At 32.2% G+C, this 27,518-nt stretch overlaps 1 protein-coding gene across 4 annotated transcripts in view; it reads left to right on the plus strand.

Moving 5' to 3' along the window:
* LOC139517900 (leukocyte tyrosine kinase receptor-like) overlaps positions 1 to 27,069 on the plus strand; it is a 296,261-nt gene extending 269,192 nt beyond the window's left edge. For all 4 annotated transcript variants that reach the window (XM_071309393.1, XM_071309392.1, XM_071309394.1 and 1 more), the window contains 7 exons: positions 596 to 737; positions 1,659 to 1,759; positions 9,496 to 9,588; positions 14,301 to 14,402; positions 21,562 to 21,696; positions 24,554 to 24,644; positions 26,424 to 27,069. In XM_071309393.1, coding sequence (XP_071165494.1) covers positions 596 to 737; positions 1,659 to 1,759; positions 9,496 to 9,588; positions 14,301 to 14,402; positions 21,562 to 21,696; positions 24,554 to 24,644; positions 26,424 to 26,780 — 1,021 coding nt within the window. In that variant the 3' untranslated portion in view covers positions 26,781 to 27,069. The remainder of the gene's footprint in view (positions 1 to 595; positions 738 to 1,658; positions 1,760 to 9,495; positions 9,589 to 14,300; positions 14,403 to 21,561; positions 21,697 to 24,553; positions 24,645 to 26,423) is intronic.
* The last annotated feature ends 449 nt before the right edge of the window (positions 27,070 to 27,518 follow it).

Raw genomic sequence — 27,518 nt, forward strand, 5'->3', positions numbered from 1 at the left:
GTGGCTTTTAACAATCAGAACTACAAAGCACTGTGTGGCCTTTAACAATTAGAACCACAAAGCACTGTGTGGTCTTTAACAATCAGAACTACAAAGCACTGTGTGGCCTTTAACAATCAGAACTACAAAGCACTGTGTGGCTTTTATAACAATCAGAAAAACATGTCAAGTAAGCTACAGAAAACCAGGGCATAACAAATTGTTATACAATTCTGTTAACTTATGATGAAGTTGAAAATATCTATATATTTTAGATCCAGATGCAGATGCAATAATTTATCTCCCTATATGTCGTTTCTATATAACTGTTCTTTCTCCACACCTTACATTGGATTGTAATGAAGCCTTTTAATCTAGTTTGAGGCCTACACTGTTCAGAGAATGCTATACTGTTGTATGTCCATTATCTTGAAGATATTTTTTGCTCTTTGAAAGATATTATGAAAACTATCTAGTACAAACAAATGTATTAGTATATTCTAATTGTTAGCATGATTTGAACCGAGTCTATGAGGAAAAATGCAAGATTTGGGAAATAATACCCTTGAAGTGTCCTAGAGCCAGACTGTCTGTATAACTTTTTCTTATTTTTCAGTAAATTTCAGCATCCAAACATTGTAAAGTTTATTGGTGTGTGTTTTGAATGTCATCCACGGTATATTATTCTTGAGTTATTAGAAGGTGGAGATTTGAAAACATTCCTACGAGAAATGAGACCAAAGTCAATGAGTTTAAAGGTAAGATTAATATTACAAGCACTAGTCTTTTGTAAACAGACTCCAGGAATTGTTCTATGCTAAAATTATTTCGCAAGTTTAAGTTTTTCAGAAGATTAACGACAAATTATCTTCCTACATACTATCATTTACATCTATTTGTCTGTTATCCCAACTGGTTTTTGGAATTGAGAGCCCCTGATCCCCTTGTAAAATTTCTCATTAAAAGCCTTTATATCAAATATCAAAGAATTGTAGTTTCCAAATAACACATTTTAGGCATTTCCTTGTACAGTATTATAGTATTCAGACTGTTTATAATATTTTTAGGGTTCCATAATTTATTTCAATTCCAAAATATATATTACAGTTCTTTTTTAGCTCACCTGGACCAAAGGGCCAAGTGAGCTTTTCTCATTACTTGGCGTCTGGCGTCGTTAACTTTTACAAAAATCTTCTCTTCTGAAACTATTGGGCCAAATTTAACCAAACTTGGCCACAATCATCATTCGGGTATGTACATTGTAGTTTTAAAAATGTGTCCGGTGAACCGTCCAACCAACCAAGATGGCCGCCTTGGCTAAAAATAGAAAATAGGGGGAAAATGTAGATTTTGGCTTATATCTCTGAAACCAAAACATTTAGAGCAAATCTGACATGGAGTTCAATTGTTTATCAGGTCAATTTCTATCTGCCCTGAAAATTTTTACAAAATATTTTTTCACTGTAACTACGTACTGGGCCAAGTTCATTATAGAGATAATTGTAAGCAGCAAGAATGTTCAGTAAGTAAGATCTACAAACACATCACCATCACTAAATACAATTTTATCATGAATCCATTTGTGTCTTTTGTTTAATATGCACATAGACCAAGGTGAGCGACACAAGAGCCTCTAATTTTTGTAGAATAAATATACTCAGTCTTTTTTTTTTATATAGGGAACTATGACACCATCTTTGACATGTATAGACTTGCTCAAGATAGCCATAGACATTGCCAAAGGTTGTCAACATTTAGAAGATAAACATTTTATCCACAGGTGAGACAGTTACCAAGAATTGACTCATATAATTTCTTTATATATAACGGGGCTTTAAACATGATGTCTAGAAATAGCTTTATTTTAAAGATTTGATAAATAATTATTAACTCAATTGTTCTTCCACTAATGTAATGAAGGACTGCTGAACTAAATGATAGGGGCCATCTTGATTTGTGAGACTTTTAACTAATGCTGATCATCTGGATGAAGAACATCAATTAAAGGAGTTAGAATTAATCAGTTCTTAGAATATGTACTTTTAGTGGGCACTTTTACAATGGAGAATAAATTTGAAGACAACAATATTTTTTTAAAAAAGCTTTTGTTGGCAATAAATTTAAACACAGCCAGAAAATCTAATTATTCTGTAACTTTGCACAAAACAAGATATGCTGATGAACAATGTTGGCTTTATTAAGTTCATTATACGTCTTGGTTTTAAGGTCTCAGTTCATTAGAAAACAAAAATCATTCTATAAGACATGTCAATTAGAGGTTAGAAAGCTAAATAACTTCCGCGTCTGTCTACAGAGATATAGAAAACAAAAATCATTCCATAAGACATGTCAATTAGAGGTTAGAAAGTTAAATAACCTCTAGCTAGCTGTTTCTATCTACAGAAAACAAAAATCATTATATAAGACATGTCAATTAGACGTTAGAAAGTTAAATAACCTCTAGCTAGCTGTTTCTATCTACAGAAAACAAAAATCATTATATAAGACATGTCAATTAGAGGTTAGAAAGTTAAATAACCTCTAGCTAGCTGTTTCTATCTACAGAAAACAAAAATCATTATATAAGACATGTCAATTAGAGGTTAGAAAGTTAAATAACCTCTAGCTAGCTGTTTCTATCAACAGAAAACAAAAATCATTCCATAAGACATGTCAATTAGAGGTCAGAAAGTTAAATAACCTCTGTTTCTATCTACAGAAAACAAAAATCATTCTATAAGACATGTCAATTAGAGGTTAGAAAGTTAAATAACCTCTGTTTCTATCAACAGAAAACAAAAATCATTCTATAAGACATGTCAATTAGAGGTCAGAAAGTTAAATAACCTCTGTTTCTATCTACAGAAAACAAAAATCATTCCATAAGACATGTCAATTAGAGGTCAGAAAGTTAAATAACCTCTGTTTCTATCAACAGAAAACAAAAATCATTCCATAAGACATGTCAATTAGAGGTTAGAAAGTTAAATAACCTCTGTTTCTATCTACAGAAAACAAAAATCATTATATAAGACATGTCAATTAGAGGTCAGAAAGTTAAATAACCTCTAGCTAGCTGTTTCTATCTACAGAAAACAAAAATCATTATATAAGACATGTCAATTAGACGTTAGAAAGTTAAATAACCTCTAGCTAGCTGTTTCTATCTACAGAAAACAAAAATCATTATATAAGACATGTCAATTAGAGGTTAGAAAGTTAAATAACCTCTAGCTAGCTGTTTCTATCTACAGAAAACAAAAATCATTATATAAGACATGTCAATTAGAGGTTAGAAAGTTAAATAACCTCTAGCTAGCTGTTTCTATCAACAGAAAACAAAAATCATTCCATAAGACATGTCAATTAGAGGTCAGAAAGTTAAATAACCTCTGTTTCTATCAACAGAAAACAAAAATCATTCCATAAGACATGTCAATTAGAGGTTAGAAAGTTAAATAACCTCTGTTTCTATCAACAGAAAACAAAAATCATTCCATAAGACATGTCAATTAGAGGTTAGAAAGTTAAATAACCTCTGTTTCTATCTACAGAAAACAAAAATCATTCCATAAGACATGTCAATTAGAGGTCAGAAAGTTAAATAACCTCTGTTTCTATCAACAGAAAACAAAAATCATTCTATAAGACATGTCAATTAGAGGTCAGAAAGTTAAATAACCTCTGTTTCTATCTACAGAAAACAAAAATCATTCCATAAGACATGTCAATTAGAGGTTAGAAAGTTAAATAACCTCTGTTTCTATCTACAGAAAACAAAAATCATTCCATAAGACATGTCAATTAGAGGTTAGAAAGTTAAATAACCTCTGTTTCTATCTACAGAAAACAAAAATCATTCCATAAGACATGTCAATTAGAGGTTAGAAAGTTAAATAACCTCTGTTTCTATCTACAGAAAACAAAAATCATTATATAAGACATGTCAATTAGAGGTTAGAAAGTTAAATAACCTCTAGCTAGCTGTTTCTATCAACAGAAAACAAAAATCATTATATAAGACATGTCAATTAGAGGTCAGAAAGTTAAATAACCTCTGTTTCTATCAACAGAAAACAAAAATCATTCTATAAGACATGTCAATTAGAGGTTAGAAAGTTAAATAACCTCTGTTTCTATCTACAGAAAACAAAAATCATTATATAAGACATGTCAATTAGAGGTTAGAAAGTTAAATAACCTCTAGCTAGCTGTTTCTATCAACAGAAAACAAAAATCATTCTATAAGACATGTCAATTAGAGGTCAGAAAGTTAAATAACCTCTGTTTCTATCAACAGAAAACAAAAATCATTCCATAAGACATGTCAATTAGAGGTCAGAAAGTTAAATAACCTCTGTTTCTATCTACAGAAAACAAAAATCATTCCATAAGACATGTCAATTAGAGGTCAGAAAGTTAAATAACCTCTAGCTAGCTGTTTCTATCTACAGAAAACAAAAATCATTCCATAAGACATGTCAATTAGAGGTTAGAAAGTTAAATAACCTCTGTTTCTATCTACAGAAAACAAAAATCATTCCATAAGACATGTCAATTAGAGGTCAGAAAGTTAAATAACCTCTAGCTAGCTGTTTCTATCTACAGAAAACAAAAATCATTATATAAGACATGTCAATTAGAGGTTAGAAAGTTAAATAACCTCTAGCTAGCTGTTTCTATCAACAGAAAACAAAAATCATTATATAAGACATGTCAATTAGAGGTCAGAAAGTTAAATAACCTCTGTTTCTATCAACAGAAAACAAAAATCATTCTATAAGACATGTCAATTAGAGGTTAGAAAGTTAAATAACCTCTGTTTCTATCTACAGAAAACAAAAATCATTATATAAGACATGTCAATTAGAGGTTAGAAAGTTAAATAACCTCTAGCTAGCTGTTTCTATCAACAGAAAACAAAAATCATTCTATAAGACATGTCAATTAGAGGTCAGAAAGTTAAATAACCTCTGTTTCTATCAACAGAAAACAAAAATCATTCCATAAGACATGTCAATTAGAGGTTAGAAAGTTAAATAACCTCTGTTTCTATCAACAGAAAACAAAAATCATTCTATAAGACATGTCAATTAGAGGTCAGAAAGTTAAATAACCTCTGTTTCTATCTACAGAAAACAAAAATCATTCCATAAGACATGTCAATTAGAGGTTAGAAAGTTAAATAACCTCTGTTTCTATCAACAGAAAACAAAAATCATTCCATAAGACATGTCAATTAGAGGTTAGAAAGTTAAATAACCTCTGTTTCTATCTACAGAAAACAAAAATCATTCCATAAGACATGTCAATTAGAGGTTAGAAAGTTAAATAACCTCTGTTTCTATCTACAGAAAACAAAAATCATTCTATAAGACATGTCAATTAGAGGTCAGAAAGTTAAATAACCTCTGTTTCTATCTACAGAAAACAAAAATCATTCCATAAGACATGTCAATTAGAGGTCAGAAAGTTAAATAACCTCTGTTTCTATCTACAGAAAACAAAAATCATTCCATAAGACATGTCAATTAAAGGTTAGAAAGTTAAATAACCTCTGTTTCTATCTACAGAAAACAAAAATCATTCCATAAGACATGTCAATTAGAGGTCAGAAAGTTAAATAACCTCTGTTTCTATCTACAGAAAACAAAAATCATTCCATAAGACATGTCAATTAGAGGTCAGAAAGTTAAATAACCTCTGTTTCTATCTACAGAAAACAAAAATCATTCTATAAGACATGTCAATTAGAGGTTAGAAAGTTAAATAACCTCTGTTTCTATCTACAGAAAACAAAAATCATTCCATAAGACATGACAATTAGAGGTTAGAAAGTTAAATAACCTCTGTTTCTATCTACAGAAAACAAAAATCATTCTATAAGACATGTCAATTAGAGGTTAGAAAGTTAAATAACCTCTGTTTCTATCTACAGAAAACAAAAATCATTCCATAAGACATGTCAATTAGAGGTTAGAAAGTTAAATAACCTCTGTTTCTATCAACAGAAAACAAAAATCATTCCATAAGACATGTCAATTAGAGGTTAGAAAGTTAAATAACCTCTGTTTCTATCTACAGAAAACAAAAATCATTATATAAGACATGTCAATTAGAGGTTAGAAAGTTAAATAACCTCTGTTTCTATCAACAGAAAACAAAAATCATTCCATAAGACATGTCAATTAGAGGTTAGAAAGTTAAATAACCTCTGTTTCTATCTACAGAAAACAAAAATCATTCTATAAGACATGTCAATTAGAGGTCAGAAAGTTAAATAACCTCTGTTTCTATCTACAGAAAACAAAAATCATTCTATAAGACATGTCAATTAGAGGTTAGAAAGTTAAATAACCTCTGTTTCTATCTACAGAAAACAAAAATCATTCCATAAGACATGTCAATTAGAGGTCAGAAAGTTAAATAACCTCTGTTTCTATCAACAGAAAACAAAAATCATTCTATAAGACATGTCAATTAGAGGTTAGAAAGTTAAATAACCTCTGTTTCTATCAACAGAAAACAAAAATCATTCTATAAGACATGTCAATTAGAGGTCAGAAAGTTAAATAACCTCTGTTTCTATCAACAGAAAACAAAAATCATTCCATAAGACATGTCAATTAGAGGTTAGAAAGTTAAATAACCTCTGTTTCTATCAACAGAAATCATTCTATAAGACATGTCAATTAGAGGTCAGAAAGTTAAATAACCTCTGTTTCTATCAACAGAAAACAAAAATCATTCCATAAGACATGTCAATTAGAGGTTAGAAAGTTAAATAACCTCTGTTTCTATCAACAGAAAACAAAAATCATTCTATAAGACATGTCAATTAGAGGTCAGAAAGTTAAATAACCTCTGTTTCTATCTACAGAAAACAAAAATCATTCCATAAGACATGTCAATTAGAGGTTAGAAAGTTAAATAACCTCTGTTTCTATCTACAGAAAACAAAAATCATTCCATAAGACATGTCAATTAGAGGTTAGAAAGTTAAATAACCTCTGTTTCTATCTACAGAAAACAAAAATCATTCCATAAGACATGTCAATTAGAGGTTAGAAAGTTAAATAACCTCTGTTTCTATCTACAGAAAACAAAAATCATTCCATAAGACATGTCAATTAGAGGTTAGAAAGTTAAATAACCTCTGTTTCTATCAACAGAAAACAAAAATCATTCCATAAGACATGTCAATTAAAGGTTAGAAAGTTAAATAACCTCTGTTTCTATCTACAGAAAACAAAAATCATTCCATAAGACATGTCAATTAGAGGTTAGAAAGTTAAATAACCTCTGTTTCTATCTACAGAAAACAAAAATCATTCCATAAGACATGTCAATTAGAGGTCAGAAAGTTAAATAACCTCTGTTTCTATCTACAGAAAACAAAAATCATTCCATAAGACATGTCAATTAGAGGTTAGAAAGTTAAATAACCTCTGTTTCTATCTACAGAAAACAAAAATCATTCCATAAGACATGTCAATTAGAGGTCAGAAAGTTAAATAACCTCTGTTTCTATCTACAGAAAACAAAAATCATTCTATAAGACATGTCAATTAGAGGTCAGAAAGTTAAATAACCTCTGTTTCTATCTACAGAAAACAAAAATCATTCTATAAGACATGTCAATTAGAGGTTAGAAAGTTAAATAACCTCTGTTTCTATCTACAGAAAACAAAAATCATTCTATAAGACATGTCAATTAGAGGTCAGAAAGTTAAATAACCTCTGTTTCTATCAACAGAAAACAAAAATCATTCCATAAGACATGTCAATTAGAGGTTAGAAAGTTAAATAACCTCTGTTTCTATCTACAGAAAACAAAAATCATTCCATAAGACATGTCAATTAGAGGTTAGAAAGTTAAATAACCTCTGTTTCTATCAACAGAAAACAAAAATCATTCCATAAGACATGTCAATTAGAGGTCAGAAAGTTAAATAACCTCTGTTTCTATCTACAGAAAACAAAAATCATTCCATAAGACATGTCAATTAGAGGTTAGAAAGTTAAATAACCTCTGTTTCTATCTACAGAAAACAAAAATCATTCTATAAGACATGTCAATTAGAGGTTAGAAAGTTAAATAACCTCTGTTTCTATCTACAGAAAACAAAAATCATTCTATAAGACATGTCAATTAGAGGTCAGAAAGTTAAATAACCTCTGTTTCTATCTACAGAAAACAAAAATCATTCCATAAGACATGTCAATTAGAGGTTAGAAAGTTAAATAACCTCTGTTTCTATCTACAGAAAACAAAAATCATTCTATAAGACATGTCAATTAGAGGTTAGAAAGTTAAATAACCTCTGTTTCTATCTACAGAAAACAAAAATCATTCCATAAGACATGTCAATTAGAGGTTAGAAAGTTAAATAACCTCTGTTTCTATCTACAGAAAACAAAAATCATTCCATAAGACATGTCAATTAGAGGTTAGAAAGTTAAATAACCTCTGTTTCTATCTACAGAAAACAAAAATCATTCCATAAGACATGTCAATTAGAGGTTAGAAAGTTAAATAACCTCTGTTTCTATCTACAGAAAACAAAAATCATTCCATAAGACATGTCAATTAGAGGTTAGAAAGTTAAATAACCTCTGTTTCTATCTACAGAAAACAAAAATCATTCCATAAGACATGTCAATTAGAGGTTAGAAAGTTAAATAACCTCTGTTTCTATCAACAGAAAACAAAAATCATTCCATAAGACATGTCAATTAGAGGTTAGAAAGTTAAATAACCTCTGTTTCTATCTACAGAAAACAAAAATCATTCCATAAGACATGTCAATTAAAGGTTAGAAAGTTAAATAACCTCTGTTTCTATCAACAGAAAACAAAAATCATTCCATAAGACATGTCAATTAGAGGTCAGAAAGTTAAATAACCTCTGTTTCTATCTACAGAAAACAAAAATCATTATATAAGACATGTCAATTAGAGGTTAGAAAGTTAAATAACCTCTGTTTCTATCAACAGAAAACAAAAATCATTCCATAAGACATGTCAATTAGAGGTTAGAAAGTTAAATAACCTCTGTTTCTATCTACAGAAAACAAAAATCATTATATAAGACATGTCAATTAGAGGTCAGAAAGTTAAATAACCTCTGTTTCTATCTACAGAAAACAAAAATCATTCCATAAGACATGTCAATTAGAGGTCAGAAAGTTAAATAACCTCTGTTTCTATCTACAGAAAACAAAAATCATTCCATAAGACATGTCAATTAGAGGTTAGAAAGTTAAATAACCTCTGTTTCTATCTACAGAAAACAAAAATCATTCCATAAGACATGTCAATTAGAGGTCAGAAAGTTAAATAACCTCTAGCTAGCTGTTTCTATCTACAGAAAACAAAAATCATTATATAAGACATGTCAATTAGAGGTTAGAAAGTTAAATAACCTCTGTTTCTATCTACAGAAAACAAAAATCATTCTATAAGACATGTCAATTAGAGGTCAGAAAGTTAAATAACCTCTGTTTCTATCTACAGAGATATAGCTGCAAGGAACTGTCTATTAACGTGTAAAGGACCAAACAGAAAATGCAAGATTGCAGATTTTGGTATGACAAAAGACATATACAGGTATATATATGTTCTCAAACATTTTGGTATAACAAAAGACAAATACATGTATGTTCTTAAACATTTTGGTATGACAAGAGACATATACAAGTATGTTCTCAAACATGTAGGTATGACACTAGACATATACAAGTATGTTCTCAAACATGTAGGTATGACAAAAGACATATACAAATATGTTCTCAAACATTTTGGTATGACACTAGACATATACAAGTATGTTCTCAAACATGTAGGTATGACACTAGACATATACAAGTATGTTCTCAAACATTTTGGTATGACACTAGACATATACAAGTTTGTTCTCAAACATTTTGGTATGACACTAGACATATACAAGTATGTTCTTAAACATGTAGGTATGACACTAGACATATACAAGTATGTTCTCAAACATGTAGGTATGACAAAAGACATATACAAGTATGTTCTCAAACATTTTGGTATGACAAAAGACATATACAAATATGTTCTCAAACATTTTGGTATGACAAAAGACAAATACAAATATGTTCTCAAACATTTTGGTATGACAAAAGACATATACAAGTATGTTCTCAAACATTTTGGTATGACAAATGACATATATACAAGTATGTTCTCAAACATGTAGGTATGACAAAAGACAAATACAAGTATGTTCTCAAACATGTAGGTATGACACTAGACATATACAAGTATGTTCTCAAACATTTTGGTATGACAAAAGACAAATACAAGTATGTTCTCAAACATGTAGGTATGACAAAAGACAAATACAAGTATGTTCTCAAACATGTAGGTATGACACTAGACATATACAAGTATGTTCTCAAACATTTTGGTATGACACTAGACATATACAAGTATGTTCTTAAACATTTTGGTATTACAAGAGACATATACAAGTATGTTCTCAAACATGTAGGTATGACAAACGACATATACAAGTTTGTTCTCAAACATTTTGGTATGACAAAAGACATATACAAGTATGTTCTTAAACATGTAGGTATGACAAAAGACATATACAAATATGTTCTCAAACATGTAGGTATGACACTAGACATATACAAGTATGTTCTCAAACATTTTGGTATGACAAACGACATATATACAAGTATGTTCTTAAACATGTAGGTATGACAAAAGACATACAAATATGTTCTCAAACATGTAGGTATGACAAAAGACATATACAAGTATGTTCTCAAACATTTTGGTATGACAAACGACATATATACAAGTATGTTCTCAAACATGTAGGTATGACAAAAGACAAATACAAGTATGTTCTCAAACATGTAGGTATGACACTAGACATATACAAGTATGTTCTCAAACATTTTGGTATGACACTAGACATATACAAGTATGTTCTTAAACATTTTGGTATTACAAGAGACATATACAAGTATGTTCTCAAACATGTAGGTATGACACTAGACATATACAAGTTTGTTCTCAAACATTTTGGTATGACAAACGACATATATACAAGTATGTTCTCAAACATTTTGGTATGACAAGAGACATATACAAGTATGTTCTCAAACATGTAGGTATGACAAAAGACAAATACAAGTATGTTCTTAAACATTTTGGTATGACAAGAGACATATACAAGTATGTTCTCAAACATGTAGGTATGACACTAGACATATACAAGTTTGTTCTCAAACATTTTGGTATGACAAACGACATATACAAGTATGTTCTCAAACATTTAGGTATGACAAAAGGCAAATACAAGTATGTTCTCAAACATGTAGGTATGACACTAGACATATACAAGTATGTTCTCAAACATTTTGGTATTACAAGAGACATATACAAGTATGTTCTCAAACATGTAGGTATGACACTAGACATATACAAGTTTGTTCTCAAACATTTTGGTATGACAAACGACATATATACAAGTATGTTCTCAAACATTTTGGTATGACAAAAGACATATACAAGTATGTTCTCAAACATTTAGGTATGACACTGGACATATACAAGTATGTTCTCAAACATTTAGGTATGACACTAGACATATACAAGTATGTTCTCAAACATTTTGGTATTACAAGAGACATATACAAGTTTGTTCTCAAACATTTAGGTATGACACTAGACATATACAAGTATGTTCTCAAACATTTAGGTATGACACTAGACATATACAAGTATGTTCTCAAACATTTTGGTATTACAAGAGACATATACAAGTTTGTTCTCAAACATTTTGGTATGACACTAGACATATACAAGTATGTTCTCAAACATTTTGGTATGACAAAAGACATATACAAGTATGTTCTCAAACATTTAGGTATGACACTGGACATATACAAGTATGTTCTCAAACATTTAGGTATGACACTAGACATATACAAGTATGTTCTCAAACATTTTGGTATTACAAGAGACATATACAAGTTTGTTCTCAAACATTTAGGTATGACACTAGACATATACAAGTATGTTCTCAAACATTTAGGTATGACACTAGACATATACAAGTATGTTCTCAAACATTTTGGTATTACAAGAGACATATACAAGTTTGTTCTCAAACATTTAGGTATGACACTAGACATATACAAGTATGTTCTCAAACGTTTTGGTATGACACTAGACATATACAAGTATGTTCTTAAACATTTTGGTATTACAAGAGACATATACAAGTTTGTTCTCAAACATTTTGGTATGACACTAGACATATACAAGTATGTTCTCAAACATTTAGGTATGACACTAGACATATACAAGTATGTTCTTAAACATTTTGGTATTACAAGAGACATATACAAGTTTGTTCTCAAACATTTTGGTATGACACTAGACATATACAAGTATGTTCTCAAACATTTAGGTATGACACTAGACATATACAAGTATGTTCTCAAACATTTTGGTATGACAAAAGACAAATACAAGTATGTTCTCAAACATTTTGGTATGACAAAAGACATATACAAGTATGTTCTCAAACATTTAGGTATGACAAAAGACATATATACAAGTATGTTCTTAAACATTTTGGTATTACAAGAGACATATACAAGTTTGTTCTCAAACATTTTGGTATGACACTAGACATATACAAGTATGTTCTCAAACATTTAGGTATGACACTAGACATATACAAGTATGTTCTCAAACATTTTGGTATGACAAAAGACAAATACAAGTATGTTCTCAAACATTTTGGTATGACAAAAGACATATACAAGTATGTTCTCAAACATTTAGGTATGACAAAAGACATATATACAAGTATGTTCTTAAACATTTTGGTATTACAAGAGACATATACAAGTTTGTTCTCAAACATTTTGGTATGACACTAGACATATACAAGTATGTTCTCAAACATTTAGGTATGACACTAGACATATACAAGTATGTTCTCAAACATTTTGGTATGACAAAAGACAAATACAAGTATGTTCTCAAACATTTTGGTATGACAAAAGACATATACAAGTATGTTCTCAAACATTTAGGTATGACAAATGACATATACAAGTATGTTCTCAAACATTTTGGTATGAAAATTGAAATGACATTCAGTGGAACTTGCCTAAACCAACACACTGGGGGACCAAAACAAAATGTCTGATTAAGCTAGAGTGTTTGATTGCTCAGATGTTTCTGCAAGGATAGGCCTATTTTGGACCATGAAAATGTGTCGGATAAAGCAGGATGTCGAAATACTTAGGTGTCGGATTAGGCAAGTTACACTACAAGTATGTTCTTGAACATTTTGGTATGAAAAAAAACATATACAAGTATGTTCTCAAACATTTTGGTATGACAAAAGATATATACAAGTATATTCTCAAACATTGTGAATTAAATAAACAGATACATTAAACTTTATAAGTCTTGACAAAGAAACCCTGGAAATATTAAACGCAGATATGACCTTTGTCTGTTAGGCTTTTAGAAAAATCAAAATAGAATCTTCTGTATAAGTGTAACAATGGTTAGGTTTTAATGAAAGCTTATTAATCAATAATACTTCATGCCTTATTTATTAATCAAAAGCATATTGTGCAAATTTCATTTTAAAGGCACTAAGGTATTGTTTAAATATATTTGTTTGATTTTTTCATAAACAAAGGATTAGGTTCAGTAAGACCCCTTTTTGGCCCCAAAATAGACCAGTTTTACAAAATTGTGAAAATGTAATCTTTTAGCTATTTATTGGAAAGAAGAATGCTTCTGCTACATAAATATGGGCTGTTATCGACAATATAATGCATATATATCGGGTACTAGCATCATAAAGTCATGCTAAATTACTGAAATCTTCACAATATCAGCATTTTAGTTAAATTTTAAACGGTTTCCGTCTTAAATGAAAGTGGCCGCATTCGTGTTCATTCATAATATTGAGATGTAAGTTGTAGCTGGTGATAATACATAACATATATAAAGGTTGAGGATGAACACGGATGCGGCCACTTTCATTTTTGACAAAAACCAACAGAAAAGTGACGTTTTTTGGCATATTTGATAGATTTTTCATATTTAAACTTATATCGGAGCGTTTGTAATGACTAAATCAGTTAAAATTTTTCACATAAACTAATTGAATCAATTGAAATAGACACTTAAGTGATTAAAAAGTGTCCAAAATCTTCCGATAGATGAACCTGAAATTTGAGGCCAAAATCGGTCCTTACCGGACCTACTCCTTTCATCTGGCAGCTTATGTCTTGTAATTTCAGGTCAGATTATTACAAAAAAGGTGGCAAAGCCATGTTACCTATCAAATGGATGCCTCCAGAAGCTTTTTTGGATGGTATTTTCTCTACAAAGACAGATGTTTGGTAAATATTTTATTTTTCCTACTGAAGGGGGTGGTTTACTGTCGTGTACAGTAGTTGGTGTAGTTATAATGAATTAGACCAATAGATTCAAACTGGCCGAGATTTCCTTCTTTATTTGTCAAAAGATCAGGGTCCTGTGACTGAATTAATAAGCAATGCCGCTGTCCATCAGATTTTCTTTTTAGCTCACCGTTCCAAAGGAACAGTGAGCTTTAGCCATCACTTGGCGTCCGTCGTCGTCCGTCTGGTTTAAACTATTTCAAACATCTTCTCCTCTGAAACTACTGAACCAATTCTAACTAAACTTAAGCTGAATGATCCTTAGGGTATCTAGAATAAAGTTTGTTGTTTTATTTTCTGTTTCGTCAAAAAACATGGCCGCCATGCCTAAAAATAGAACGTAGGGGTAAAATGAAGTTTTTGGCTTATATCTCAAAAACCAAAGCAGTTAGAGTAAATCTGACATGGGGTTAAAATGTTCACATTCACAAGGTAACGTTCTATCAGCCCTGAAATTTTTAGATGAATCTAATAACCAATTGGTGGGTTGCTGCCACTAAATTGGTAATTTTAAGGATATTTTGCAGTTTTTGGTTATCATCTTTAATATTATTAATGTTAAAGATAAACTGTAAACAACAAAAATGGTCAGCAAAGTAAGATCTACAAATAAGTTTCTATAACCAAATATAGAAAAGAAGATATCTTGTATGATAATCAATGAGACAGTTATTTGCAACAGATTAATCAATGTTGATGTAAGCATCTTCAAGTCAACTGCAGTTAATCACCTTTTAAAAACCTAACAAACTTCAAAATCTCACACCAAACACCTTTTTGTTTTGCTTTTGCTTTTCAAACTCTTATTTATATACATTAAACCAAAAAACAAACTACGATGAAATTGGACACTTAAACTCTTAACAAAAGGATAAATGCCAAAAAATCAAGGTGACCAATTCAGGCTCTTGAGAGCCTCTTGTTCTGAATTTTATGCCGACAGGCCAGACATATCTCTGTGTCAACAGTTTATTATGAATTTGTATGAAAACATAATTTCTGTCCAAACAAATGAATTTCTTCTTTTCCTCCCAGACCCACCCACCTATCTCACACAAATAATTCTCATTTGAGTTGGATTATCTGTCCTCCTATTCAGCAGCGGATTGCAGGATTCATATTCGTAGTTACACAGAAGTTAATCCTTTATCAGTCCTCTTGTTTATCATTTCTATGTACATTTGTACATGGTCAAATTGGGATTAGCTTTCCAGCACTGAAACTTTTTTCCCCCTCTAATCTCCTTTTGAAAAGTGAAGGTAGTTATATTATTTAGAAACATTTGATTTTATTTTCTTTAACATTAATTGTTTTCTGAGAACTGAGACGGAAGCATCTTTTCTAGTTGACAGCCTGGAGTGATTAAGAAAATGTCAGACTCTGTTTATCTCCGATTGGTCTTGATAGGATTTGTTGACTGACGAGGAAGAAAAATCTCAGCCAGTTTGAATTTATTCGTCTAATTTGATAGCAAAAAAAGCAGATTGATGGTTAAATTGTAAACAATATAAGTCAATTGTAAATTTTGATTGAGCCTCAAATCAATTTAGCTTAGAGGCATTTCCTTTTCTTCACAATTGAATTAGTTTTGAATTTGATATAGTAAGATTGAAGAACGAATATATTTCTTAATCAAAGTTTTAACTGCCACAATTTTATTATGGTTTATAGATAATAGAATAAAAAGGTTTATGCAATAAGAAATTAACTGACTTTTCTCTATTATACCCAACATTACAAGTTGATTAAATGCCTATCTGATAACATTGTAGTCACTATGAGTCTTTATCTTTTAGTCTATACAATATTCTATGTGTTTCCTACCTTTAGTTCCTACGTAGAAAGTTGCTGCTTATATGGAAGCTATTGAATTAATGATTTTCAAGTGCTATAATTATTGTATGGTATCTTTCCTTTTGCCTTTATTTCCCATTAGATCAAAGATGGATTATTCTCAACAAAACCTTGGTAACTTAGATTGATAATTAATTCAGATATAAGGGTGTAGCCTTTTGTGTGAAAAATTTGGTTGATTATATAGGGAATCACTGAAGCATGACTGGAGAGGGCCCCCCCTTAGGTCAGTCAGAAGGCCCCCCCTTAGGAAAAGTTCTGGATCCACCACTGAAGAAGATGTGGTGTGATTGCCATTGAGACAACTATTCACAAGAGACCAAATGATGCAGAAATTAACAATATTCAAATGAAGTAAGCCTAATTGGATCCCAATTTACATATTCACTCAAATTCTCTTCTTTATATCCCTTTAAAACATTTTTAAATATAGGAGCCTTTGATCCATTTTGAAAAATTTAATTTGATGGAACCATTGAAAATTGGTTTCAATGAAAATGAACTTCCAAGGATATTGTGAAGACCGCCATACTTTGACCTATAATGGTTAACTTTTATAAATTAAGACTTGGATGAAGAGTTGTCTCATTGGCACTCATACCACATCTTCCTATATCTACTTGAAAGTTTATAAGAAATGTGAATACTGACTAAGTGATATTTTTACCACATTTGTCACATATTTATTAAAGGATATCACAAAAAGTCTTCAGAAATTGTCTGTGGTTAAAACACCAAGCCGTCATTTTAAAGATAATTGTCTGATAGCCGTCATTTTAAAGATAATTGTCACATTCCTATCATTGTAAAGATAATGGTCAGATTGTGTTTTGAAGCAAATAAGTTTTTTCTAGTTGACCTCGTGAGAATCAAAGAACGATAATGTATTTATTGATGCTGTTAATGTGTCTTTTGTTCATCATTTATTTTATTCTACAATAAACGAGAAGTTTGCCAGAAAGTCATTGTTATACACATTGATGTGGAAAGTCTTTAGATTGCCAATTAAATAACAAGGCTTTGTTCTTTTATCGTAAAACTAGGTGTGGGAGTTTTAGATAAACCTACTGTACTTACATAAATATATGTGATATATTTTATATATTATGTAATCTGATCAAATTCTAGCAAAGGAACCTACTCATATATAGCGATATAACTATTGATTATTATCCTATAATATACATATACAATATTGATTGAAATTTAATCAAATTTGTCATGTTGAAGGCTGACTGTGACCCTGAGATGATCCTTTTTGTGTTCTTTGCTCTGTGTAGACTGATTTTGTTTCATGGATCGAAACCTCACACCCTTTCTTATTTATCTAATATTTCACACTTATATACATTGAAATTGACATCTTCATATGACATATTTAGCCCCTAAGGGTGACTGAGTGGAATATAAATATTGTAACTACCAGTCTTCTTCAGACAGGCAGATAAACCCTTGTAAAAATGGGGCATCCATTTGGCTGTGCAGAATGTACAAGAAGGCAGCCATGTCTGGTGAGAATATGGGTGTTAAATCCCTTGCCTTGTGTAAAGAGAATGCCACACTGTTTACACTTTCAGAACATATAAAAGAACCTTTACAATCACTCAAAGTGGTTATGCGTTTACTTTTCTGCATTGGCTAGAGGTATAGGAGGAGGGTTGAGATCTCACAAACATGTTAACCCCGCCGCATTTTTTATTATACCCCACGCAACGAAGTTGCGGAGGGTATAATGTTTTTGACCCGTCCGTCCGTCCGTCCGTCAGTCCGTCAGTCCTGTTTCTTGTCATCGCAACTCCTCTCAAACCACACAACAGAATTTCACGAAACCTTTTCAGATAATAAGGACATACTATGTAGTTGTGCATATCGACGGGAAATTGCGATTCAATTTTTTTTCTAGGAGTTACGCCCCTTTGAACTTATTTACTTTAATGTACTACTGCAACAGTTTGTCATCGCAACTCCTTTCAAACCACACAACAGAATTTCACGAAACCTTTTCAGATAATAAGGACATACTATGTAGTTGTGCATATCGACGGGAAATTGCAATTCAATTTTTTTTCTAGGAGTTACGCCCCTTTGAACTTATTTACTATAATGTACTACTGCAACAGTTTGTCATCGCAACTCCTCTCAAACCACACAACAGAATTTCACAAAACCTTTTCAGGTAATAAGGACATACTATGTAGTTGTGCATATCGACGGGAAATTGCGATTCAATTTTTTTTCTAGGAGTTACGCCCCTTTGAACTTATTTACTTAATGTACTACTGCAACAGTTTGTCATCGCAACTCCTCTCAAACCACACAACAGAATTTCACGAAATCTTTTTATATGAAAAGGACATATTATGTAGTTGTGCATATCGACGGGAAATTACGATTCAATTTTATTTCTAGGAGTTACGCCCCTTTGAACTTATTTGCTTCAATGTATTACTGCAACAGTTTGTCATCGCAACTCCTCTGAAACTACACAACAGAATTTCATGAAACCTTTTCAGATAATAAGGACATACTATGTAGTTGTGCATATCGACGGGAAATTACGATTCAATTTTATTTCTAGGAGTTACGCCCCTTTGAACTTATTTGCTTCAATGTACTTCTGCAACAGTTTGTCATCTCAACTCCTCTGAAAACACACAACAGAATTTCATGAAATTTTGTAGATAATAAGGACATACTATGTAGATGTGTATATTGACAGGAAATTATTATTCAATATTTTTTCTTATACTTATTTAATTTCTCCAATGACAATGTGGGGACGTGGGGTATGTGAGCGTGCTCACTAAGGTTCTTTAATTGCGCCTGTCCCAAGTCAGGAGCCTCTGGCCTTTGTTAGTCTTGTATTATTTTAATTTTAGTTTCTTGTGTACAATTTGGAAATTAGTATGGCGTTCATTATCACTGAACTAGTATATATTTGTTTAGGGGCCAGTTGAAGGACGCCTCCGGGTGCGGGAATTTCTCGCTACATTGAAGACCTGTTGGTGACCTTCTGCTGTTGTTTTTTTTCTATGGTCGGGTTGTTGTCTCTTTGGCACATTCCCCATTTCCATTCTCAATTGTATTATATGTTGCCTGTTGCAAGACAAAATGTCTGACCCTATCCAATATACCCTCATTTACCAGTGACAGTCAAATTTTTCCAGGCCTTTTTCTTTAGTGCCCTCTATTACACAGGCAAATTTTGTTCACGTAAATATCACGTCAAATTCACGTGAATTTCACGCGAGATTCACCTCAAACGAGCTTATACGTGAAATTCATGTGAAAAAAATTTCACATGAATTTCACGTGAATCTGATGTGAAATTCATGTGAATTGAGATTTCACATGAAATTCACGTGAAATTTTACATGTGAAATTCACGTGAATTGAGCCTTCACGTGATACTCGCATGATATTTTCACGTGAAATTAACGTGAATTGTGCTTCTTTTAAAAAAAATGAAATTAAAGTGAATTCAGCCTCAATCACACAAATTGCACAGGATTTGAGCTAATTTAACATTCTTCTTAGTCTTGACCATGTGTTCATACTTCCATCCTATTTCTACGTTCTTTGTTTCCAAATGTTTTTAGTCTTAACGAAGAAAGCAATAAAATCATCACAGGTTATAAGTAATATCCAGGGCACCGTCCTTAGTTCACTCCTAGAACTATTTTGGTTGTGTTGGAGTCTCAATCCTTATTTGTAAATGATTTATGGACTTTATAGATGTTTGCACTGATGTATATTTCAGTTGATTTTTTTATGTATGTGTGAATAAGTCATATTGTGTGGTCATCAGTTTTGATACAAACCAATCACATAATATGGAAAAGTACCTGCACAAGATGCCAATTCTTTTTAAGAAGGTTTTAAAGAAGAAAAAACAGTTCACCTTGCAACATATGCATGTACCCATTTAAAGCCAGAAAGCGTTTCAGTGGTTGTACTAAATTTCATCTTAACTAAAAGAAAATATTCAAAGAATTTGATGTTGATGGCTATTCTCGATTCACAGATCGTGGCATATCTTTAAGACACCGGTCTTTTGTTGAGGACTGCATGTAAGAACCTAAATGCCTTCAGGTGTTTTTGTTGTAGTATTCATTGCTGTCTGATTGATGTTTATCTCATATCTATTGTACTAACTAGATATCATTGAGATGGGAGCCATCTCTATGGGCCCCGCTGTGAATAATGTGCATTAAAAAATTGTATCTTTACCATAGGACATGGGTTTGTCAACTGAAATCAACGTGAAATTTATGTGAAATTCACTTGAAATGAGATTCACGTGAAATTCACATGAGCAAAATTTGCCTGTGTACAGGATCTACCTATTGTATTTAATGTTCATCTTAAACATGAATGAAATATTTGCCACTGTATGTTTAGAAACCAAAAATCACCGACATATTATTATAGATTTTACGTGGAAATATACTACAATTTATAAAAAAAATTGAAAGGATTTACTTTCAGATTGAAAATTTAAATATCATATTTTTAATTTTTATTACCTAAATCTTTAAATATATGAATTGAATGGTGTGGTTTTGAAAATTTATATGATATGAAAGCCAGTTAATCATCACATTTTAAGTAAGAATACTTTTAAGAAGAAGAAAAAGAAAATGTTAGGTTGTTCCACTCATTTGAACTACTTAATGACAAAATTACATTATTCTACAATGTAGTCTTTCATAAAACTAAATAAAACTAAATTATCCAGGACCTCCCTGTTAAGCAGAATTTTTCAATCAGAAATTTCATTTATAACAAGTAATCACCATATGATACAATCAATTCAATCGAAATGAAAGTTTCAATAAATAATTACATTTCAATTCTGTTTTTAAAATTGTATAAAAATAAGGAGTTGTGGTATTATTGCATGTCAATGAGACAACTTTCCACCAGAGTTCTAATAAGTTACAGGAAATAAGCAATTAACATGTTTAAAGCTTAACATACAGTTAGGTGCAGAAGGACTGAAAATCAAAGAAGAAACATTCTCTTTACAATTTGTTATGATGGCTTCAATAAATGAAAAACCTGTTATAAATCTAGTTGTTTGAATATTTTTTTTAAATCTCTCTCTTACTGTTTTGTCACCGGTTGTTGAACCCCAAAAGATGTAATCAACAATCAGAATTATAAGGATAACAGTAGGTGTAAACATAATTATGGCACTGTAGTTCTTGTGATTTAATTGGTATGCATTTGATATATTTTTCAGGTCATTTGGAATTTTGTTGTGGGAAATATTTTCCATGGGTTATATGCCTTACCCAGGAAGAACAAACCATGATGTCATGCAATACGTTACAAGTGGTGGCAGGTTAGAAGCCCCTCAACAGTGTCCACCTGTCATGTAAGTATGATGTCATGCAATACGTTACAAGTGGTGGCAGGTTAGAAGCCCCTCAACAGAGTCCACCTGTCATGTAAGTATGATGTCATGCAATACGTTACAAGTGGTGGCAGGTTAGAAACCCCTCAACAGTGTCCACCTGTCATGTAAGTATGATGTCATGCAATACGTTACAAGTGGTGGCAGGTTAGAAGCCCCTCAACAGTGTCCACCTGTCATGTAAGTATGATGTCATGCAATACGTTACAAGTGGTGGCAGGTTAGAAACCCCTCAACAGTGTCCACCTGTCATGTAAGTATGATGTCATGCAATACGTTACAAGTGGTGGCAGGTTAGAAGCCCCTCAACAGTGTCCACCTGTCATGTAAGTATGATGTCATGCAATACGTTACAAGTGGTGGCAGGTTAGAAGCCCCTCAACAGTGTCCACCTGTCATGTAAGTATGATGTCATGCAATACGTTACAAGTGGTGGCAGGTTAGAAACCCCTCAACAGTGTCCACCTGTCATGTAAGTATGATGTCATGCAATACGTTACAAGTGGTGGCAGGTTAGAAGCCCCTCAACAGTGTCCACCTGTCATGTAAGTATGATGTCATGCAATACGTTACAAGTGGTGGCAGGTTAGAAACCCCTCAACAGTGTCCACCTGTCATGTAAGTATGATGTCATGCAATACGTTACAAGTGGTGGCAGGTTAGAAACCCCTCAACAGTGTCCACCTGTCATGTAAGTATGATGTCATGCAATACGTTACAAGTGGTGGCAGGTTAGAAGCCCCTCAACAGTGTCCACCTGTCATGTAAGTATGATGTCATGCAATACGTTACAAGTGGTGGCAGGTTAGAAGCCCCTCAACAGTGTCCACCTGTCATGTAAGTATGATGTCATGCAATACGTTACAAGTGGTGGCAGGTTAGAAGCCCCTCAATAGTGTCCACCTGTCATGTAAGTATGATGTCATGCAATACGTTACAAGTGGTGGCAGGTTAGAAGCCCCTCAACAGTGTCCACCTGTCATGTAAGTATGATGTCATGCAATACGTTACAAGTGGTGGCAGGTTAGAAGCCCCTCAATAGTGTCCACCTGTCATGTAAGTATGTTTTCTGGTGACAGGCAATGGAAGCCCTGTGCAGCTCACCTGACCTTAAAGTTCAAGTCAGCTTTTTTCATCACTTGGCATCCATCGTCGTTGTTGTCATTTACAAATATATTCTCTGAAAACTACTTGACCAAATTTAACCAAACTTTGCCACAATCACAATTGAGATATCTAGTTTAAAAATGTGTCCTATGACCCGGCCAACCAACCAAGATGGCTGCCATGGCTAAACATAGAACATAGGAGTAAAATGTAGACTTTGGCTTATATCTCTGAAACCAAACCATTTAGAGCAAATCTGACAATAGTTAGAAATGTTCATCAGGTTAAGATCTATCTACCCTTCAATTTTCAGACTAATCTGAAAACCCGTTGTTGGGTTGCTGCCCTTTAATTGGTAATTTTAAGGAAATTTTGCAGTTTTTGGTTATTATCTTGATTATTACAGATAGAGATAAACAGTAACAGCAATAATGTTCAGCAAAGTAAGATCTACAAATAATTCAAATATGATCAAAATTGTCAGTCGACCCCTTAAGGAGTTGTTGCCCTTTATAGTCAATTTTTTTTTACAATTTTTCGTAATTTTTTTTAGCGACACAGGCTCTTTGAAGCCTTTAGTTTTTAAAATCAAACAAAAGCTACAACTTCATGAACAGTTTAACTGTAATGTCAGTAAAATGACGTTTACAGATTTGCATGGTTTTAGCTACAAATTGGCAAAATTCCAAAAGTATATTTTTTACTTCACTCAACATAGATCACAAGTTATTGCAACATATATTTATCCCTTTCCACTTTGCGGGTGCGAGTGCTGCCTAATGTAGCAGTATATTAGCCTACTCTTTTTTGAAATCTACAAGGGTGTCTTTTACGTGAAAGAGATATGGCTCTCTCTTAACAAGGGTCAGCCATTTATCATTTCCCAAGACCATTCTTACAAATGGTGTCAAGGGAGAGCCGTAAAATTCAGTTCCTGAAATTTTCTACCCGGAATGGGGATCGAACCAGAAACCTTTGTGTTAGTAGTCCAAAAATTATTTACAACAGCTGGTCAGAAACTTTATGATAAGAAGTGTGCACTTTTCCAGATCTGTCCACTAAACACTTACTTTTTTGTTTATCAAAACTTTAACTTTTTCAATATGTTGAATGAACACATTGACTTCATATTGTGTCATCATCTTAGCCTTGATGAGTTCTAACATGTTTAGATGTTTTAGGATTGGCCAGACACTTACTGTCTGTTTTGAATTAAAAAAAAGAATATAGCAATCGATTATTTGCTGTGATTCTTCTTTTTGTAGTTTATTTTGTGTCTCCTATCACATATCAAAGTGAAGGATAGAAAATAGGAAAAAGTAGATAATTCAATATATCAGTCATTTAGCAAGAAACATTTATAATTCACTCTCTTTTTTATTAAATAAATTATTAGATCATGTCTTGCCCCTTGTATACCGTAATTGCAATGACAAATATAATACCTACTTATATATTATGGCATGAAAGATACATTTTATTTAAATAGGATTGGTGTTATAAAAAATAACCTCTTTTATTTAAAATGTGTACAGAAAAGTATGGACTTATTTTTTAAATGAAATATTGAATGAGTTCCCACAAAAATGTCCATTTTGACCTTGTTCATCATTACAAGTTTTATTTTGATGTGACCCACTTCTAACCTATGTTTTGTATGTATTAAAACAAATGTGTGACAGTTTATAGAACCAGTAAATGTTTATTGTAGGTACCAGTTAATGTCAATTTGCTGGGCAGCCATTCCAGAAACCAGACCAACATTTTCTGAATTAATAGAAAGATTACAAAGGGCCAAACAGGTATATTAAAACTATTCTATTTTACTACAACTACAAACCTACCTGGTTAAGAAGTCATACACCATCTGAAATAGATATTATTAATAAACAATTAGAATAGTTGGCCATATTATGTGCACTTCCTTTGACAAGTTAGTTCAAACGATCGTGAATAAATCAGAAAATCTATGATTCAACTACCATTTATCATCATCATCATTACATGTTTTTTTTTTAAATTAAAGTATTATAAATATACCAATTACTTTGAATTTTAGCTCACCTGACGTGAAGTGTCATTTGGCCTATCTATTCACTTTGGGTCTTATCATCCATTGAATCTTACAAAAATATTCTCCTCTGTAACTATTAGGCCACTGCTGTCACCATTCGGATAACTAGTTTAAAAAATGTTTCATGTTATTGCCTATTATTTTTAGATAGAGATAGAGAGAAATATTAAATATCAAAATTGATAGTCAAAATAGTGATCATGAACTAATGCCCCAAAAGCTGTATATTTTTTGATGATGGTCTGTTGACCCTTCACATTTTATGTCCCACCACTTAATGGCCAGGGCATATAGTGTGTAACTCATATCTGTTTTAGCTTCTGTCATTCTGAAATCAAACAGTTTAAATAACCTGTTTTTTTTTCAAATTTGTGATATAAGGCTGCAGGTGGAAGCATATAAATATATTTAATAACTCAAATTACAAAGATGCAATCGCATAATGTTTGTAGACAATACACAGCTTGCACATAATGTATGTGCACAATACACAGCAAGCACATAATGTATGTACACAATACACAGCTAGCACATAATTTATGTACACAATACACAGCAAGCACATAATGTATGTGCACAATACACAGCTAGCACATAATGTATGTACACAATACACAGCAAGCACATAATGTATGTACACAATACACAGCAAGCACATAATGGATGCACACAATACACAGCAAGCACATAATGTATGAAGACAATACACAGCTAGCACATAATGTATGTACACAATACACAGCAAGCACATAATGTATGTGCACAATACACAGCAAGCACATAATGTATGTACACAATACACAGCAAGCACATAATGTATGTACACAATACACAGCAAGCACATAATGTATGAAGACAATTAATACACAGCTAGCACATAATGTATGTACACAATACACAGCAAGCACACAATACATTGCTAGCACATCATGCATGCACACAATACACAGCAAGCACATCATGCATGCACACAATACACAGCAAGTACATCATGCATGCACACAATACACAGCAATCACATAATGTATGTACACAATACACAGCAAGCACATAATGTATGAAGACAATACACAGCTAGCACATAATGTATGTACACAATACACAGCAAGCACACAATACATTGCTAGCACATCATGCATGCACACAATACACAACTAGCACATCATGCATGCACACAATACACAGCTAGCACATAATGTATGTACACAATACACAGCTAGCACATAATGTATGTACACAATACACAGCAAGCACACAATACATTGCAAGCACATCATGCATGCACACAATCCACAGCAAGCACATAATGTATGTACACAATACACAGCAAGCACACAATACATTGCTAGCACATCATGCATGCACACAATACATGTACACAATACACAGCAAGCACACAATACATTGCTAGCACATCATGCATGCACACAATACACAGCAAGCACATAATGCATGCACACAATACTGTTTGTTTCCTAGTTTTATTTTCCTATTGTTTATTTTACAGATGCCTGAAGTTATAAATGCTCAAATCCCGACATTTTATCAGATTCCCAAACTGCCTGTGTTATCAGCAGAGTGTGTAGAACCTTTGGAGGACTCTGATGAAGAAGAACAATGTAATCAATGTGTACGAGACTCTGAATCCAAGGAACCGCTGCTTCCTCTTCATGAACAAACAGATGAAAACATTGAATCACAATTTATATCAACTTTTAATGTGACTTTTAACCATGACAATTTAGGCTCAGAAGCTAGTGAAAAATCTTTATCATCTCAAACACGTGACTCTGATTGGACCAATCAAAGTCCAGTATTAACCAATGCCAATATACAGTGTAATGTAAATCTTGAAGAGGATTGATATTTATACTTGAAAATGGTTTAAAACAATGAATACAACTACTATATACGATATAAATTTGTGTATTTTAGTGTGCGCTGAAGGTAATTCTCAATACATGTTTCGTAAACACAGCAACCATCTTATATACTGGCAATAAAAGATACTTATGTTACCTGAGAACAATACGAGACTTAAAGTTTTAAGTTATTATGTATAATGTGAGCAATATTGTTAAATATGATGCTACCGAAGATAGCTAGTGTTAAATAATAAACAGCATGATGGATATTTGCATAATCCTCAGAAACATGCTCAATTTTCTTGCGCAGGACATTGTTTTGTGGGACTGTTTAGTTGAATAAGGTGTAAAACAAGTTTTAATTAAGGATGGAAAACATTTATGGTTGTAGTTTATAGTCCAGCTTCAGAGGGCGTTGGCGGCCAAGTGGTCTCAGTAGTCCAACAACTGTTATCACTAGCCTACCAACAATTAGGTTGTAAATATAGGTCGACACATTATAGGTGTGTTAAACTCTTATTTTACTAGGATTGTCAGTTAAATCCTACCAAGAGTTGATGGTTCTCTCTGAACACTTCATCCTCCACCAATAAAAAAACTGGCTACCACAGAATAGTCAGTAGTTCTGAAAACTGTTAAATACCAATCAATCAATCATCCAGCTTCAAATACTATTATGTCATTGCGGTGATGTGTTCTTTTAATTTGGTTACATTTCAATGGCCTTCTCTTGTGAT

The sequence above is a fragment of the Mytilus edulis genome, chromosome 3 (assembly GCF_963676685.1).
Source record: "Mytilus edulis chromosome 3, xbMytEdul2.2, whole genome shotgun sequence".
Taxonomy (NCBI): Eukaryota; Metazoa; Mollusca; class Bivalvia; order Mytilida; family Mytilidae; genus Mytilus; species Mytilus edulis.